Source organism: Urocitellus parryii, chromosome 5, assembly GCF_045843805.1.
Source record: "Urocitellus parryii isolate mUroPar1 chromosome 5, mUroPar1.hap1, whole genome shotgun sequence".
Classification (NCBI taxonomy): Eukaryota; Metazoa; Chordata; class Mammalia; order Rodentia; family Sciuridae; genus Urocitellus; species Urocitellus parryii.
The window spans coordinates 59535059-59553454 of NC_135535.1; the positions used below are offsets into that span (position 1 = coordinate 59535059).

Sequence of the window (18396 nt, forward strand, 5' to 3'; positions counted from 1 at the left end):
GTGGAGGGTTTACATATGTTTTTTTTTAATATTTATTTTTTAGGTTTAGGTGGACACAATATCTTTATTTTATTTTTATGTGGTGCTGAGGATCGAACCCTCATCATCGCTGGGATTATTGCCCTGGTAGCCTCTGTAGCCTCATACATGCCAGGCGACAGTGCTACTATTTGAGCCATATCCCCAGCCCCATACATATGTTAACAGGAGCATCACCCCATTTGGGTGGCTGCCAGAAAGTCAAGCCCCAGATCCCCAGAACCACCAACCAAGAAGATGAAGGAACTAACTCTGGAGGAGAAACCTCACAAGCAAAGTCTCACCAATGCAAATGCACCTCACGAAAAGTAACCTGGGGTAATAGTAAAAGTCTTGTTGACAAAGCCACCAGACTGGCCCTTTGCCTGGTGGCAACCCCATCCCTGGCCCTATGATGGTGGTTCTATAGGGTGTGGCACTCACTGTTAACAGTGAAGCCTCCCATCAGGTAAATTGAGCTTTGCTCACTAGGCCACCACAGTTAGCAGTTGCTAACTGGGAAGGGATTTTACCTAAGTTCTTCTCTAATAATTCCAACCATATTGATCCTGAGTTATCTATCCAGGAGATGACCATACAGTGGAACACCAGCATTTCCATAGCTACACTACCCATCTATTTCTCTGTGGTAGATAATGAAACTTTTAATCCAGGCAGTCCCCTCTGTTTTGCTCTTGCCAATGAAACTATTGTTGAGAACTATAATAAGTCATATGTTGGACTATCTCTCATTGACCTTAGAGTTATAGTTAATGCTACCTATAGCCATAGACTCCCCTATGGCAATGCAAGAAAACCCTTGCTGCCAACATGCCCAACAATGCTTTTTGGAAAGTCCCCCTCAGATAATGATGGCATCCCATGGAATCAATCTGTCTCAGCCATACCTTATCTCCTTCATAAGAGGAATTTCTCTGGGGAAGAACAACATCAATGTGCCTGGGTGGGCACAGCTCCCTGGAATGTAACTCATGCTGAAAATCACATGGGCTACTGTAGTACCTGCTACACGGAATAAGCCATTACCAACCATTATGCAGGAAATCAGTATGACATAATAGAAATGATACTAATATTGCTAACTGCTAGGCCCATCAAATGGGCAGCAGCTGGCTGAATGAATGGGTCTATATTGAGTCCAGACCCTGACCATGGATTTGCCTTATGCAAAATTATACCTATACCCACTAGGCAATACTTGTATTATACCACCCTTTGCTATGTTAGTAATCAATGATACTGATGGCATAAATATCACTCATGCAAAGATCTCTTGTGCAGTTAATACATCCTGCTGATTCACCATGAGACATGGAGATGAAGAATCTTCTGAATAAGATCCTACACCAGACAAGGTGTGCAATTAGCCTCATCATCGCTGGGATTATTGCCCTGGTAGCCTCTATCGCCTCTATAGCCACTGCTGCTACTCCAGTCACTTAGAGTATCCAAAATTGCTTAGACTGTAAATAATTTGTCTACTGCCATGGCAGAAGCCTTTGCCATTCAAAATGACTTAAATAAATTGTCCTGAGCCACAATTTTAGTCATTTGGCAGTATATAGACATCCACCAGGAACAAATAGATATTCTGTTTATGTTGTAAAGGTGCACTTGTGACCCTGAATTCCACAGTTTTTGTGTCACCCAATATACTGTATCTGAAAATGTAACCTTATACTTCTCCAATTTTTCTCAGTATATTAAGGGCACTTGAGATGCTAACTATGTTACAACTATGCATAAACTTACTAAGGCAGTTGTCAAATCAATGCGGCTAAAGTATCTATTTTTACAAGCTCCTCTTTCTTCCAGGGATTGAATGAACATTGGAAAAACCTGATAGCCATATTAACTAACCCTTATAATGCTTTTACCCTGGCCCTACTGTTTATAATAGTGATAATTTTTTTTTCTTGTGTTGTGAGATGCTTAGGTAACCATGTAAATGCCACTGAATGAAAAACAGCAATGCAGGATGAAGTCCTTGTAGTAGTCAGAGGTGGGGAGATGTGGGGACAAGTGCATGGAGTACTGCTTACATGGCATATGGTAGCGTGCCTGAGTGGCAGGTCACTTCCCTTGTACTAGGCGTGTTAATGGCAAACCATTTACCCTGTAGGCACAGCCCTGGGTGTGAGGCCATGTGTTGCAGTCCTGGCACTTGCTCCATGGCCAGCTCTTGATTGGCCGCTGCAAGGATAGCAAGGAATTGTATTGGTGGCTGCCTGTAATCTGCCTAGCTACTACCTGACTATATATACATGGTAACTGCACAGTAAAATTAGACCTGCTTCCTGCTTGGTCTCCAGAGGTCTTGATTAGAGACTTCACAGCCACACTGTTCTCTATCTTGTTCCATGGACCTCCTTTCAGGACAAGAGAGAGCCCACATAATATCTAACTAATATAACAGCAATGTGAGGACTGCTAAGGATGGCTTTGTTTCTGGGACACAAAAGGTACGAAGGTAATTATGTGTCTACATGTGCATGTAAATTTGTGTGGTGTGGGATATCATCTCCACAGATTAGAAATAAATCAGGCAAACTTAAAAATATAGAGTGATGGATTGAGGGGGAAGGATATGATGAATGGAAGGTGAATGAATGGTGAGAAAATCAAGGTAACCTGAACAGAGAACTCAAGAAGTATGACTTTGGCTGTGCCTGGTGGCACAAGCCTATAATCCCAGCGATGCTGATGTAGGAGGATTGAAAGTTTGAGATCAGCCTCAACAACTTAGTAAGGCCCTAAGTAACTTTGTAAGACCCTATCCCAAAATTAAAACAAAATTAAAGCAAAATTTAATTAAAAAAATGACATAAAAGGGCAGGGGATGTGGCTCAGCAGTAAAGCACTGCTAGGTTCAAACCCTAGTACCAAAAAAAAAAAAAAGACTTTGAAAAAAACTAGCATGGGGTGATAATAAAAGCATAGACTCAAGAGAGGGTTGTTTTTAAATTATATATTATAGTATATAGTATTATATAGTATATTATATTATAGTATTATATATTATATCTATTATAGTATGTAGTATTATATATTATAGTATGTTAATATGTTAAAAGTTTCATGAGGAGATTCATGAGAGTAATGATTTAGGAGACAGAACAGACAAAACTAAGGCAAGAATTTACAGAAGCATTATTCAAATACCCTAAAAGTGGAAACAACTCATTCATCACTTGGTGAATGGATAAATATAGCATGGCATATCTATACAATACAATTTAACTTGGGCATAAAATGATTAAAAGAATGAGCATTGATACATGCAAATTTTAAATAAAGAACAGAACCCCTTTTGTAATAAAAACAAAGGTAAAATAACTAAGAGTATAATTACAAAAAGTTCAAAATCTATATGAACCAATCTTTATAATATTTTCTTTGGGCCAAGGGCGGGGCACATACCTGTAATCCCAAGCTACTCAAGAGACTGAGGTAGGAGGATTGCAAGTTCGAGGCTAGCCTAGGCAATTTAGTGAGATCCTGTCTCAAGAAAAGTCTAGTGATGTAGCTCAGTGGTAGAGATTCCCTGAGTTCAATCCCCAGTATCACAAAAACAAAACAAAAGAAAGAAACAAACAGGGGGACCCAACATGGCAGCCGGTGAGGAGGCAGCACTTTCAGTATCTCCACATTAATGGGATCAGAAAGACCCATTAATACGCCTAGATTCTACCTGCTGAGAAACTTCTAGCAAAATTCTGCTGAAAGGAGACCTGCCAGGAATTAATAAGTTTATTAGAGGTGACAGTTTGTCCCAGACGAGTGAATCTTGGCCACGCGGCGCAGAGGTCCAGTCCCGCCGGCCGGCCGCCAAACGGCCGCCGCCTGCCTGTTGCAGCAAATGTTCGAACGGCAGCTGCCTGCCTGGCTCTGCAAACTGCACCGGCGGCCCAACGCAGTGAAGGGCCCCCAGCCAGGCTCTGCGAATGGCCCCGCCCGCACGGCAAAGGGCCCCTGCCTGCCTGGCTCAGGAGGCAACGTGAAGGGCCTCTAACAAAGCCTTTATGAAATAGCGAACTGGGAACTAAAACCAGAGATTGAGTCACACCAGAGACAAGCCAGTCCCACCCCTCCCTTCAGACACTCCGGCAAGGAGCCAGGGGCCAGCCATATCAGAGAGGGGAAGTCACCTGAGTTCGGCCATCGAGATTCCTTCCCAGTGGAATCTACTTTAGCAGGTGTGTGACTCTCACCCACATCAGATACAAACAACGGGGTAACTTCAAAAATCTCTCTGTGGGCAAGACCGTAAGGGCCAAGGGACTCCCGACCCCCAACTTCCCCTACTGCCGTGACTGTAGGGGCAGAGGGAAGCAGAGAAGACTCCCCACCCCCAACTCCCCCAACTGCCAACTGAGAGGGCATGACGGTAGGGGCGGAGGGAAACAGAGGACACTCCTGACCTCCAACTCCTCCTACCGCCAGCAGAGTGGTCGTGATTGTAGGGGCTGAGGGAAGCAGAGGGGATCCTCGACCCCCAACTCCCATTACGACCAGTAGCGACACCCAAGGTCTTAGCCGCCAGCTTCTGAGGGTGTGCCCACCAAAGGGGTCCAGAAAAATTAAACTATTGACTCCTAGACCACAGCTCCACAGCACTGGGGCTTAGATGAATGACAGAGAGAGTGCTCAGTCATTCGGGAAATAGGGCACGCGGTGGGGCTGAAAGTGTAACCAGATCCTTGGGGAACCGCCTCCGGTGAGTAGGACCTGGCTGACTGGCAGGAGGAAGGGGAGGAGGGGCCATAGAAGTGAAATGGCTCTGGACTAACAGGATTGAGAGAGACTCCCAGGAGCTGCCTTACAGGGATGGCTGTCGACACATAGAGGGCAAAACTTAGCTCAGAGGGCACAGCTCTGCCTACGGGAAGAGAAGAAAATGGATCTCTAAGACCTAATTTTATTTCTTATTTTATTTTATTTTATTTTATTTTATCTCTTCCCTTTTTCTTCTTTCTTTCCCCTTTCAAGTTTTATTGTTCTTTCCATTCTCCTCTATTCTATCTCCCTCTCCTTCTTTCTTTTCAAGAGCACCTTCCTTCCCCTTCGCCCCAACTTTCATCCCAAGCATTACATTGTCCATTACGTGTAATTGTCTAAATGCAAATAGGTGAATGTTTCGAGGCCGTCTATAGGGCTCCTAAATACCTAGCTACTACCAACACCCTGATCCAATTGACTGTTAGTATACCCCTTCAGTAGAGCAACCTTCTAAAGTAGCCAAGACATACTAACCCTTATACCTTCATAGCACATAACCTAAAGTCCTAAGAACAAACAACAAATCACTATATGCATACAGAATCCGGAAGCCCATTATAAATTGAATGAATCAGCTTTAAAGTACAATAAAGCCCAACATCTCTAGGCATAATTTCCCACCACAAAGGAGAGACAACAGAGATATACAAAGCCAAAACAAATGTATAGGAGAAAGCAGTTACAAAGCAGTCAAACAGAGCTGGAAAGTAATGTGAACAACATGAAAAAACAAGGGAAAAAAGGATTACAGACAATGCAGGACAACTTAAATCTACAGGAGGACCTAGAAGCATCAGAAACATGGACAGGGAAAGAAATCAAGGCATACCTAACTCAGATGGAATGGAATATTAGAGAAGACATGAGACAGCAAGTCCAAACATTGAAAGTATATTTTGAAAACGAACTAAACAAACAAATTCAAACTGCAAAGAACGAGCTTTACCAGGAGATAGAGATCTTAAAAAAACCAAACAGTAATCCTAGAAATTCAAGAAACCATAAACCAGATTAAAAACTCTAATGAGAATATTACAAATAGACTAGATCAAGTAGAAATCAGAACATCAGATAATGAAGACAAAGTTTATCAACTTGAAAATAATATAGTCAACACAGAAAAGATGCTTAAATCTCACGAGCAATCTATCCAAGAGTTATGGGATCTCATAAAAAAACCAAATTTGAGAGTCATTGGGATAGAAGAAGGCACAGAGGTTCAAACCATAGGAATGGACAACTTATTAAATGAAATAATCCTAGGAAACTTCCCAGAGATGAAAGATGGAATGGATTGCCAAATCCTGGAAGCCTATGGGACCCCAAACATCCAAAACCATAATAGACCAACTCCAAGACATATAATTATGAAGATAGCCAACATACAGAACAAGGAGAGAATATTAAAAGCTACGAGAGAAAGGAGGCAGATTACATTCAGGGGTAAACCAATTAGGTTTACGGCTGATTTTTCATCACAGACTTTGAAAGCGAGAAGATCCTGGAACAATGTATTTCAAACACTGAAAAATAATGGATTCCAACCAAGAATACTGTTTCCAGCAAAATTAAGCTTCAGATTTGACAATGAAATTAAAATATTTCACGATAAACAAAAGCTAAAAGAATTCGCAGCCAGAAAACCAGCACTGCAAAGCATTTTGGGCAAAATACTACAAGAAGAGGAATGAAAAAATAGTGCCAAAAACTAACAGTGGGAGGTATCTCAGTAAAGGGGGAGGAAAATAACCAAAGAGGAAAAACTTGCCAAACTAAAATAAATAATAAACATAACTGGAAGTACAAATCATATTTCAATTGTAACCTTAAATGTTAATGGCCTAAACTCACCAATCAAGAGACATAAGCTAGTAACCTGGATCAAAAAAACAAATCCAACAATATGCTGCCTTCAGGAGACTCATATGATAGGAAAAGACATACACAGGCTGAAGGTAAAAGGTTGGGAAAAATCATACCACTCACATGGCCCGCGGAAGCAAGCAGGAGTGGCCATACTCATATCAAATAAAATCAACTTCAAACCTAAGTTAATCAAAAGGGATAAAGAAGGACACTATATCCTGTTAAAAGGATCCACCCACCAACAAGACATAACAATTATCAATTTGTATGCACCAAACAATGGTGCTGCAATGTTCATAAAACAAACTCTCCTCAAGTTCAAGAGTCAAATAGACCACAACACAATAATTATGGATGACTTCAACACACCGCTCTCACCATTAGACAGATCCTCCAGACAAAATCTGAATAAAGAAACTATAGAACTCAATAACACAATCAATAACCTAGACTTAACCGACACATATAGAATATATCAACCATCATCAAGTGGATACACGTTCTTCTCAGCAGCACATGGATCCAATTCAAATAGATCATATATTATGCCATAGGGCAACCCTTAGTAAATATAAAGGTGTGGAGATAATACCATGCACCATATCTGATCATAATGGAATGAAACTGGAAATCAATGATAAAAGAAGGAAGGAAAAATCCTGCATCACATGGAAAATAAACAATATATTACTGAATGATCAATGGGTTACAGAAGACATAAAAGAGGAAATCAAAAAATTCTTAGAGATAAACGACAATTCAGACACAACATACTGGAATCTATGGGACACAATGAAAGCAGTTTTAAGAGGGAAATTCATTTCCTGGAGTTCATTCCTCAAAAAAAGAAAAAAACCAACAAATAAATGAACTCACACTACATCTCAAAACCCTAGAAAAGGAAGAGCAAAACAACAGCAAATATAGCAGAACACAAGAAATAATTAAAATCAGAGCGGAAATCAACGAAATTGAAACAAAAATAAACCACTGAAAAAATTGATAACACTAAAAGTTGGTTCTTTGAAAAAATAAATAGGATCGACAGACCCTTAGCCATGCTAATGAAGAGAAGAAGAGAGAAAACTCAAATTACTAACATATGGGATGAAAAAGGCAATATCACAACAGACACTACAGAAATACAGAAGATAATTAGAAAGTATTTTGAAACCCTATATTCTAATAAAATAGAAGACAGTGAAGATATCGATAAATATCTTAAGTCACATGATCTGCCCAGATTGAGTCAGGAAGACACACACAATTTAAACCGACCAATAACAAAGGAAGAAATAGAAGAAGCCATCAAAAGACTACCAACCAAGAAAAGCCCTGGACCGGATGGGTATACAGCGGAGTTTTACAAAACCTTCAAAGAAGAATTAATACCAATACTCTTCAAGCTATTTCAAGAAATAGAAAAAGAAGGAGCTCTTCCAAATTCATTCTATGAGGCCAACATCACCCTTATCCCGAAACCAGACAAAGACACCTCAAAGAAAGAAAACTATAGAACAATATCTCTAATGAACCTAGATGCAAAAATTCTCAATAAAATCCTGGCGAATCGAATACAAAAGCATATCAAAAAAATTGTGCACCATGATCAAGTAGGATTCATCCATGGGATGCAAGGTTGGTTCAATATACGGAAATCAATAAATGTTATACACCACATCAATAGACTTAAAGATAAGAACCATATGATCTTCTCGATAGATGCAGAAAAAGCATTGGACAAAGTACAGCATCCCTTTATGTTCAAAACATTAGAAAAACTAGGGATAACAGGAACTTACCTCAACATTGTAAAAGCTATCTATGCTAAGCCTCAGGCTAACATCATTCTAAGTGGAGAAAAACTGAAGGCATTCCCGCTAAAATCTGGAACAAGACAGGGATGCCCTCTCTCACCACTTCTATTTAATTTAGTCCTTGAAATACTAGCCAGAGCAATTAGACAGACTTCTCCTCCTGTTACAGGCTTCCTCCTGTTACAGTTTACACAGTCCTCAGGGTATACTCTGGGAACCCAACCAGAATTTCCAGCTTGCACAATCAACTGAAGCAGACCTGAGATTGGAATGAGACTAGGATATCCCCCATGATGCAGCTCTTCCCTGGCATTTGGCTCCCATGAAGCAGTGATCTGAGACATAATCCTGGTCCCCCTTAACTCCCCTCTAAGGTGAGTCAGCCTTAGAGATACCACCCTCCTCAGCTGGGCAGCGACCCCAGAACAGAGGCACCACCTTTCCCTTCGCCCCACATAAAGCTTTTGGAGAGCCCATAGGACTGTGAGAACCTTGCCCTCTGGAGGAATTCCACACACCCTCTCCACCCTGTAAGGAAGATTGCCAATCCAGACCCAAGGAGCAAAGTCCTAAAACAGGAGGAGAGGAGACTGGTTTCTGCCGAGGCTGGGCAGAGAAAGAAAGCCAGTGCCCCAACAGAAGCACCACCAGAAGCTGGTGCCATGGATGTCCTGGTCCGACTCCTGCAGCTGCTCATGCTGCTCCTGATGCTGCCCCTGCACCTGATGGCTCTGCTGGGCTCTGGCAGCCCCTGTGCAAAAGCTACTTCCCCTACCTGATGGATGCGCTGGCTGCCAAAACCAACCGCATGATGGAGAACAAGAAACGGGAGCTCTTCAGTGAGATAAAGAAGCTGATGGGAACCTCAGGGAAGGTGGCCCTGCTGGAGCTGGGCTGTGGCACTGGTGCCAACTTCCAGTTCTATCCTGCTGGCTGCAGCATCACCTGCCTGGACCCAACCCCCCACTTTGAGAAGTTCCTGAAAAGGAGCATGGCTGAGAACAGCACCTCCTATATGAGCGGTTTGTGGTGGCCCCTGGAGAGGACATGAAACAAGTGACTGATGGCTCCATGGACCTGGTGGTCTGCACTCTGCTGCTGTGCTCTGTGCAGAGCCCAAAGAGGGTCCTGCAGGAAGTCCACAGAGTGCTGAGGCCGGTGAGCAGAGTGGGAAGGACGTGGGCCTGGGACAGGCAAACAGCATTGGCGACCCCAGAGTTCGGGGGCCCCAGGAGGGGGAACTGAGGTCCTAGTACATTAGATGCCTGCTGCTGAATAAGAGATGTGACCAGGGTGGGCCCAATAGGATGCTGTTGGGGCAGATAGGAGAGTCACCTAACAGGAAGTGGAGGGAGGTGGGAAGTCACCTAAGGAAGTGAAGTTTAAATTGAGATCAGAGGAATTAAACAGGACATGGAGGGTGGGGAAATAAGTGTGCCAGTAGAGATATTAGGGGAAGTAGAATCCATACATTTGTTTTTTAAATCCATAATATTTCAAGTGGGGCATAGAGAGAGGGGAGTTTAGGATAGTTTCCAAGTTTCTGGCGTGAGCAACTGAAGGGATAATGGGTGCTAGACCATTTGCTGGAATGGAGGAACACTGTTTGGGACTTGTTAGATCCCAGGAGCTGCTGAGACAGCCAAGCAAGAAGCCATGTGGGCTGTTAGAGGGCTAGAACTGGAGGCAGGAAAAGATGCAACGTGGAGATAGAGAGTTGGACATCGCCAGCTTGTAGCTGCTAATTAAGAGCTAAGGGGTGAGGGAATCACTAGGGCAGGGAGTGGGAAGAGAAGAGCTGGAGAAACCCCCTGTGGTTATCGGGCAGTGTCTGGGGCTTCCCTGAGATGTTGGAGGAGATGTCAGGAACAGCTATGGCACGCACCTGAGTCTTGATAGAGAGGCCTGGTGCATCTGTATATAGTGAGCCATCTGCCCTTGTTTCTTACTCGCCCTCTGTCTGCCCTCTGGACCTTCTTTAAAGATCTCTCAGCAGTCCTTTCCCCCTCAGTTACAAGAGGTTCTTCACAGGCCCCTTGAGGGAGGGTAGGAGCCGGGGTTGTAGAAAATTCTGCCACGAGACCAGCGCTGGCTTCATGAAAGAAGGTTTGATTCATAAGTAATTGCTAGGGAGTTTTAAATTAAAGAGACAAAACTCTCATTACCTTTAATACCAGCTCTGGGATGGCTTCTCTTAGCTCCAGCCTCCAGCCACCTAATGCGGTGGCGAGGTTTACAGAAGAGTCTAGGGAGAGAGCGAACACGCCAGGGAGTGGGCTTTTCTTGGGGAAAAGAAATTCCAGGGAAAATCCCATCCAATGTAGGCCAATGGGGGCAGCATTCCAAGATCAGAGGTGACGACTGGGTCTTCAGGGCAGTGGCCAGACAGGCCTCTGCATGGGCAAGCCCTCGGACTTGGGAAAGGGTGGGAAAAGCTCTAACACAGCTGTGTCTAAGTGCCTCTCACCCAGCCAGGGAGGTAACTCAAATCACATTCGAGGATGGCCTCCCACAGAAAATGTCAGAGCAGCAGTTTGCTCCATAAACTCTCAGACCAGCTGCTCCCACTTCACTAAGAGATTTGGCCAGGCTTGATCAGAGGGAAGGAGGTGATGACAGAAGGAAGGAGCAGGATGAAGCAGCTAGTGACACTGACCCTCTCCTCCCTCCCAGGGAGGAGCGCTGTTCTTCTGGGAGCACGTGGCTTATCTGCGAGGAAGCCAGGCCTTCATGTGGCAGCAAGTTTTTGAGCCCACCTGGAAGCACACTGGGGATGGCTGCTACCTTACCAGAGAGACCTGGAAGGACCTGGAGAATGCCAAGTTCTCTGAGATCCAAATGGAACAACAGCCCCCTCCCCTCAAATGGTTACCTGTTGGGCCCCACATCATGGGGAAGGCTGTGAAATAAACTTCCATCGGGGGGGTCATTTGCTCCCTCCCCTGTCCCCAGTCAGAAAAAGCCACCCACAGCCAAATCTGTCTTCTACTAAGAGGGATCTAATCAAGAATGAGAGAAGCTTCCCCTACCACCATCATCCCTGGTTCCTCCCTCCCTCTGCCAGAGGGGAATCTCTAGCTCTAAAAAAACCCAAAACAAAACAAAACAAAAACCCCCACCAAAACCAAAACCAAAACCCAAACCTATTCCTACCCTGACCAGAGAGAGAAAAACATTATACCCTGTCATTCCTTAACTAAAAATTCCCAGACTTCACCCACCCCCTCTCCTAGGACAGCTCCCATCCCTTCCCTTGTCCCCATGGGAAAGGTCCCCCTGCCCTCCTTAGGTTACTCCTATGTGTCCCTGGGACTAGTCACAGAAGCCATGGTACTGCAACCCTACCTGGCTACCTGAGTGTCCCTCCCCCCTACCACCTTTATCCTGAGCTGTGGGGGTACCAGAGAGAAGGGGAGACCCTGGGGAGGAGGGAGCAGCACTTAGCAAAGAAGCCAGAGGTTTTGTCTTCAATGTTTTTTAATAAATAGACAAAATCCACTGGACTGATGCAGCAAACTAAGGTCAGAGGAGAAGGGAAACTGAGGAGGGAGAAGCCCCTGAGTCAGCAACACAATCTCCTCCCTGACTGTCCGGCTAAGGCATTTTGGGGGAGACAGGTTACACAGTGGGAGTGGCAGAAGGAGGGATTCTGATCCCCACCATATAACAGGACATCCCTTCCCTTCTTGCCCTGCCCCACAGCCTCATCCCTGGTTGACACCCTCTTGTCTCCCAGCATTCCAAGGGGAAGTTCGGGCTGGTTCTCATGGGTGGGTGAGGTCTGTGCTCCTGAGAAAGCAGATCCTGCCAAATCTTGAAGCAGTGTCAGCAACCAATTCTACTCTCTTCATCCAGAGGAGCCACTCAGGAAGAGATGGAAGGGACCCTTGGGCCAGGCTGATACCAAGGAAGCTAGGCAGTGCCTGGCACAGGGTGCACCTCAGGGCCCAGCTCAGGGTGCCCATCCGTAGCCAGGATGGGGTGTGCATCAGGACTTTCCCGTCGGGGACTTCCCCAGTTGTTCCTCAAGATGGTCCCTGTCTTCTCTTCCTTGAACTGTTGCCGGTCTTCACGGGGGATCTTCACTGCATGGTACTGGGGCACTGTGGCCTCGGGGTGCTTTGCCCGCTTGAAGAATCCCATCTATAAGGATGCCAAGCCAGACTATGAGGAGCTGCAGGGCTGAGGTCCTGGGGACACACACCCACAACACAGAGCCTTGCCCCCACCACCCCTGGGAGAGAAACAACCAGCTGAAGCAGAAAAGAGACAGGCCAACCAGCACCCAGCACCATGGGCAGCACCCAGGGTGCCACCAGTGCCAGGGCCCCAGGTTCTCATTCACAGCAAGAGGAATATCAAGAGGGGGCCCGAGGACCAGGAAAGGAAATCTCCTTGAGCCTCTGAAAGGGAGGCTTGGAGGTGGAAGAACATCAGGACCTCTAACTCCCAAGATTTCTATCCACCCAAGCTTCTTAAGAGGCCAACAGCATCCCCCATAACACTATCAAGATCTGAGGAGGAAATGGCTTCCTCAACCCCTGCATACCTGGCCCCTTTGAGCCTTACACACCCCCTGTGTGCTTGTACACTGGGTAGCACCTCCCTTAGGTAGGGACCTCTCCTCCCTGAATCCAGTACTCCATCCCCTCCTTACATCATGACCATGCTGTCCTGCACACCAAGATGGCCATGTGGCCTTTCCATACTCATACTCAGAACTGCCCAAGACTCCCACAGGCTCAGGCTGCACAGCATCTCCTTGCACATTCATCTCTGCACACTCATGTCCACAGAAGAGAGGTGCATGGAGCCTCCCCACACTCCTACATGCTCAGCCATGAGCCCACCCAGCTCTTAGTGCATGCCCCCAGCTGCGTACACACACCCTTATAACCTCAGCCTCCTGATGAATTCTCACCTCTGTCACTAGGACTCACATCACCCTCCTGAAAACACATTCCTTATTCCTGATCCCTGAATGTTAGAGCTCTGTTCATCCTCACATACATACATACATATCCACATGCACACACACATATTTGCATACACACTCATGCACGCACACAAGTTACTCTATAGACCCTGGACCCCCAACTTCCATGGCTGGGGGCTGCACGGCCAGATGGGCTCTGTGATAGTTGGTGGGGAAAGATGAGCTCTGACTGCTCCAATGGGAGAAGATGTACTAGGAAGTTGAGGGAGGAGGGGGGCAAAGTTTTAAAACTTCTGCATAGCAAGGAAATGATTAAGAGTATGAAGAGAGAGCCTACAGAGTGGGAGAAAATCTTTGCCAGGTACTCTTCTGACAGGGAATCAATGTCCAGAATATATAAACACTCAAAAAACATAACACCCAAACCAACAAGGGAACTCCTCCAATAACCGAATCAATAAATAGGCAAAAGAACTATATAGACATTTCTCAAAAGAAATATAAATTGCCAACAAATATTTGAAAAAAATGTTCCACAACTCTAGCAATAGCAAATCAAAACTTCATTGAGATTTCATTTCACTGCAGTTAAAATGGCAATAATCAATAATAAAAATAATAATAAATGCTGGTAAGGATGTAGGAAAAAAGGTATAATCATACATTGTTGGTGGGAATGAAAACTAGCACAACTAATTTGGGAAGCAGGATGGACATTCTTCAAAAGAGTAGGAATGGATCCACCATATGCCTAGGTATTCCACTTCTTGGTATTTATCCAAAAGACCTAAAATCACCCTACTATAGGGATATAGGCACATCCATGTGAAATTCATAATAGCCAAGTTATGGAAGAGCCCAGGTGCTCATCAACAAGTGAATGGATAAAGAAAATGTGGGTCATATATAAAATGGTGTTTTACTGAACTATAAAGAAGAATGAAATTATGCCATTTGCTGGTAAATAGATGGAATTGGAGAACATCATGCTAAATGAAGAAGCCAGACACAGAAAGTCAAAGATTTAATGTTTTCTCACAAATGCAGAAGCTAGAGAGAAATATCAACTTTAAAAAGTAGTCTTATGAAAAAAATGGAGAACAGTGGAGTAGAGGAAGGGATCAAAGGGCGGGGGAAGGGGAATTGGGAAAGGGGGGAAACTGTGGAGTGAAATTTGCCAATTTAAGCTATGGACATATATAAACATACAACAGTGAATTTTACCTTTATGCATTTCTCTCAAGCACCAATTAAAAAAATAACAATAGATGGAGGACCAATAGAGTAGAGGAAGAGGAGGAGTAGGAGGGAGGAAGAGAGGGAAGGAGAAGTCACTGTGGACTGAAATGAAGCAAATTGTATTATGCGAATGCATGAATATGTCAAAATGAACCCAACTATTTATAATTCATTAATAAAAACATTAAAAAGGGTCTCATAAAAATAGAAGGGAGAACAATGGAGTAAAGGAAGGGGATTGAGGAGGAGTAAGAAGGAACAAGGAAAGGGGAGAAATTCGAAATACAATTGACAAAAGCATGCAGTGTGCATATATAAATATGTCATAGTGAATTCCACTTTTAAGTATAATACTTAAAAACAAATTAAAAGAAGGAAGACCAATAAGGTAAAGGAAGCAGGTGAGGGGGAAGGAGGAGGTATGGGAAGGAGGCATCACTGGAGATTGAAATGGAGCAAATTATGTTATATAATGTATTAATAGGTAACCCCCCAAATTATGTGTAACTATAATGCACTAATAAAATGTATATAATTAAAAAAAGAACAATGGGGTGGAGTAATATGGCTTTTTGTATGCTTCTGATATCCTAAATAGATTTATGTACTGAAGCTTTCTGATCAAGCCTATTGAGATCTTGGAGAAGCAGGCAATAGGTAAAAACATCAATGGTACTTAAAATACTTGGTCATGCTGAAGAGAGCAAATGTTAAAGTCTACTGGAATGGCTGCATGACTCAGTCGTTACACAGGTGCCAAAAATATTCAACTTCTGATTCTAGTCCAGGCACTTAGCTGTGTGTCCTTGCAGAAGCTGTTTCACTTTTCTAAGTTTCAGTTTCCCCATCTGTAAATTTTCTATGCAGAAAATTTTTTCACTTAAAAATATCCTGTCCTGGCTTCCCTCATCCATTTGTTTATATCGCCATCTATCCATCTATCATTCATTCATTCATTCAATAGCATACTCTTGCTTGGCATTACAGTCGGAATTGTGATCAAAAAGATATTATCTCTAGGCTGGACTTGTAGTGCAGTGATAGAGCACTTGTCTAGCATGTGTGAGGCATTGGGTTTGATCTTCAGTACCACATTAAAAAAATAAAGTTGTTATGTTCATCTACAACTAAAACAAACAAGCAAACAAACAAAAAGAACATAGTATTTCTGCACTCCTGGACCTTATAGACTAGGAAAGAATACATTAAAAAATATAACCATTATTTTGGTTATACTATGAATGACAAAACACAGAATACTATGAGGGAACATAACTAGGTGGTCATTTTTTTTATTCCTCTGTTCTTGAAATTCCATTTTTACCATTCTCTACCTTTTCAGCTTTAACTTTTCACCAATAACACTATAAAGTCTGACTAATTCTTACCCTACCTCCAACTTCGACATTTTCTCAAAGTGGTTAGGATAAACAATGAAACTCTAATTATTTATTCAAATACTTTAATTCTTCGTTTTAATTGCTCTCTGCAGCATTTCACATTGACAACAACCCGTTTCTTAAGATATTCTCTTTCTATGAATTCCACAGATATTTTATTTTTCTTATTGTTCCATCTGCATTTGCTGCTCTTTAAATATTGGGAGGACCTTTAGAGCTTACTATTTGAGCCCCTATATTCCTATATAATCAATGATCACCTATGTGATCCAGAGGGTGGTCCTGAATTCAGATGCCTTGACACTATCAGCATTGATTTTATTTTAGATGAGAATTTAACTTAATTCAAAACTAAAATTATAATCTCCACATTCTTCTTACACCTTTTGTTTTGATTGATATAAATGACAGTATCACTTATTCAAGCTCCTTGGATTAAAATTTTGGGCTCCCACCCCTAATATTTTTTCTACTCCATGTTTTTGATTTCTTGTCTTATTCCTACTTGTAAAAATCCAGTATAAATGGTATCCTCTCTGAAGACATTTATGGGCTAATTCACATTGAGTTGTTCAACTGAGTAATTCAATTGCTTTTTCAATTAAAAAAACTTATTCATTTCTTTTTTTCCAAGCATATGCAATTAACTTTATTAATATGTAAGTTTAGGTGAATAAATATGAAAAATTCTAAAATTTAAAATAATAATACATTGCCCAAATGAAAGTATAGAAATTAACTGCTTTATCAATTGTCTTAAAATTTCCACTTTCTTTTTTATTCACTTTTTCTTAAGTAGGAAATTGAACATATAAATTCATGTAAATAAAATGGTCATTAAAATGGAGTTTATGGACAATTGCAGGTTGTCATACAGTCTCCAGTGCCAAACAACAAACAACCACAAACAACCACACATTATTTTGGCTTAGATACTCTTTTGCTTGCTCTGTATCAATTTAACAACAGGTTGCAATTTATTTATTTCCAAGTTTCACTAGACTGGATTTTAATTCTTTGTTGGGTACCTAGTAACCGTCAGAGAGCTTGGTATATGGTTGATACCCATCCAGTTCCAAATCTTTAATTTTTAAGTTCTTTAAAGATTCACAAGCTTTTTGAGAATATCCTGGAAGGCTTGTTTTACCTGTTGGTTCCTTAGTGTGTAAATGAAGGGGTTCAACAAAGGAGCAACTGAAGTAATGAGTAGAGCTACTCCCTTGTTGAATGTGTCTCCTTCTGTTGAGGGTTTAATATAAATGAAGATGCAGCTTCCGTAAGAGAGGGAGATGACAATCATGTGGGAAGAACAGGTGGAAAAGGCCTTTGACCTCTGCTGGGCTGAAGGAAGCTTCAGAATAGCCCTGATGATAGATGTATAGGAGATAATCACTAGTACCAGAGTGACAATCAGGGTCACAGATGCCACAAGAAAGACTATCTTCTCCATGAGGCTAGTGTCTGAACAGGAGAGTTCTCGAAGAGGCTCAAAGTCACAGAAATAATGATTCAGCCTGTTGGATGCACAAAAGTCCTGCTGATTCATTAGAGTGAATGGTGGTATAATAACCATTAACCCAGCCAGCCAACAGCAGAGAACCAGCTGGGTGCAGACTCTGCCACTCATGATGATCGTGTAATGCAGGGGTTTGCAGATGGCCACATAGCGATCATAGGACATGGCAGCTAGAAGATAAAACTCTGTGGATCCAAGGAATATGGCAAAGAAGTACTGAGTGAAGCAACCAGCAAAGCTGATACTCTTGTTCCCTGTGGTGATGCTGAAGAGGACCCTGGGAATGAAGATGTTTGTGAAGGAAATTTCCAAGAAGGAGAAGTTCCGGAGAAAAAAATACATGGGAGTCTGAAGGTGGGAGTCCAACAAGGTGAGGATGAGGATAGTCAGGTTTCCAATGATGCTGAGAAAGTAGGTCAGGAAAAAAAAAGTGAAAATTGCCACTTGGAATTCAGGGACATCTGTTAAACCCAGAAGGATGAACTCAGTCAATATGGTTTTATTTTTCATTGTTGAATAGTTTTTGAGTCTCAAGGTAAAAAAGAGAGAAATCAAAGTGGAGAAGGGAAGAGGTGCTCTGAAATGGACATGGGAAATCTGAAGAGAACAAAATGGAGGGAACCATGAACTTTTCCTGTGATGACATGATCCAGATCAATGGCTCATTTGAATGGTGTTGACTTCTCCACAGTCCCTTTTGTAGGAAAATTCTTGTCATTATTTCCCAACACTGTACCCTCCCCAGTGCCTGCATGAAGCAAGTGGCTGCCTCACAGATGATGTTCAAGAAGTTCAGGTAGTCAT

General features: G+C 42.8%; 1 protein-coding gene and 1 pseudogene across 1 annotated transcript; one reads left to right on the forward strand and one right to left on the reverse strand.

Moving 5' to 3' along the window:
- The first annotated feature begins 9097 nt into the window (after window positions 1-9097).
- Window positions 9098-11572, forward strand: LOC113189594 (thiol S-methyltransferase TMT1B-like; annotated as a pseudogene).
- Window positions 11573-17175: 5603 nt separating this feature from the next.
- LOC113189602 (olfactory receptor 2AP1) lies at window positions 17176-18102 on the reverse strand. The gene has a single exon (XM_026398471.2). The coding sequence runs from the start codon at window positions 18100-18102 to the stop codon at window positions 17176-17178; it is 927 nt and encodes a 308-aa protein (XP_026254256.2).
- Between the last annotated feature and the right edge of the window lie 294 nt (window positions 18103-18396).

Bases quoted from the DNA above. Each gene is read 5' to 3' on its own strand.
- LOC113189602 (XM_026398471.2), bottom strand. From the start codon at position 18,102: ATGAAAAATAAAACCATATTGACTGAGTTCATCCTTCTGGGTTTAACA.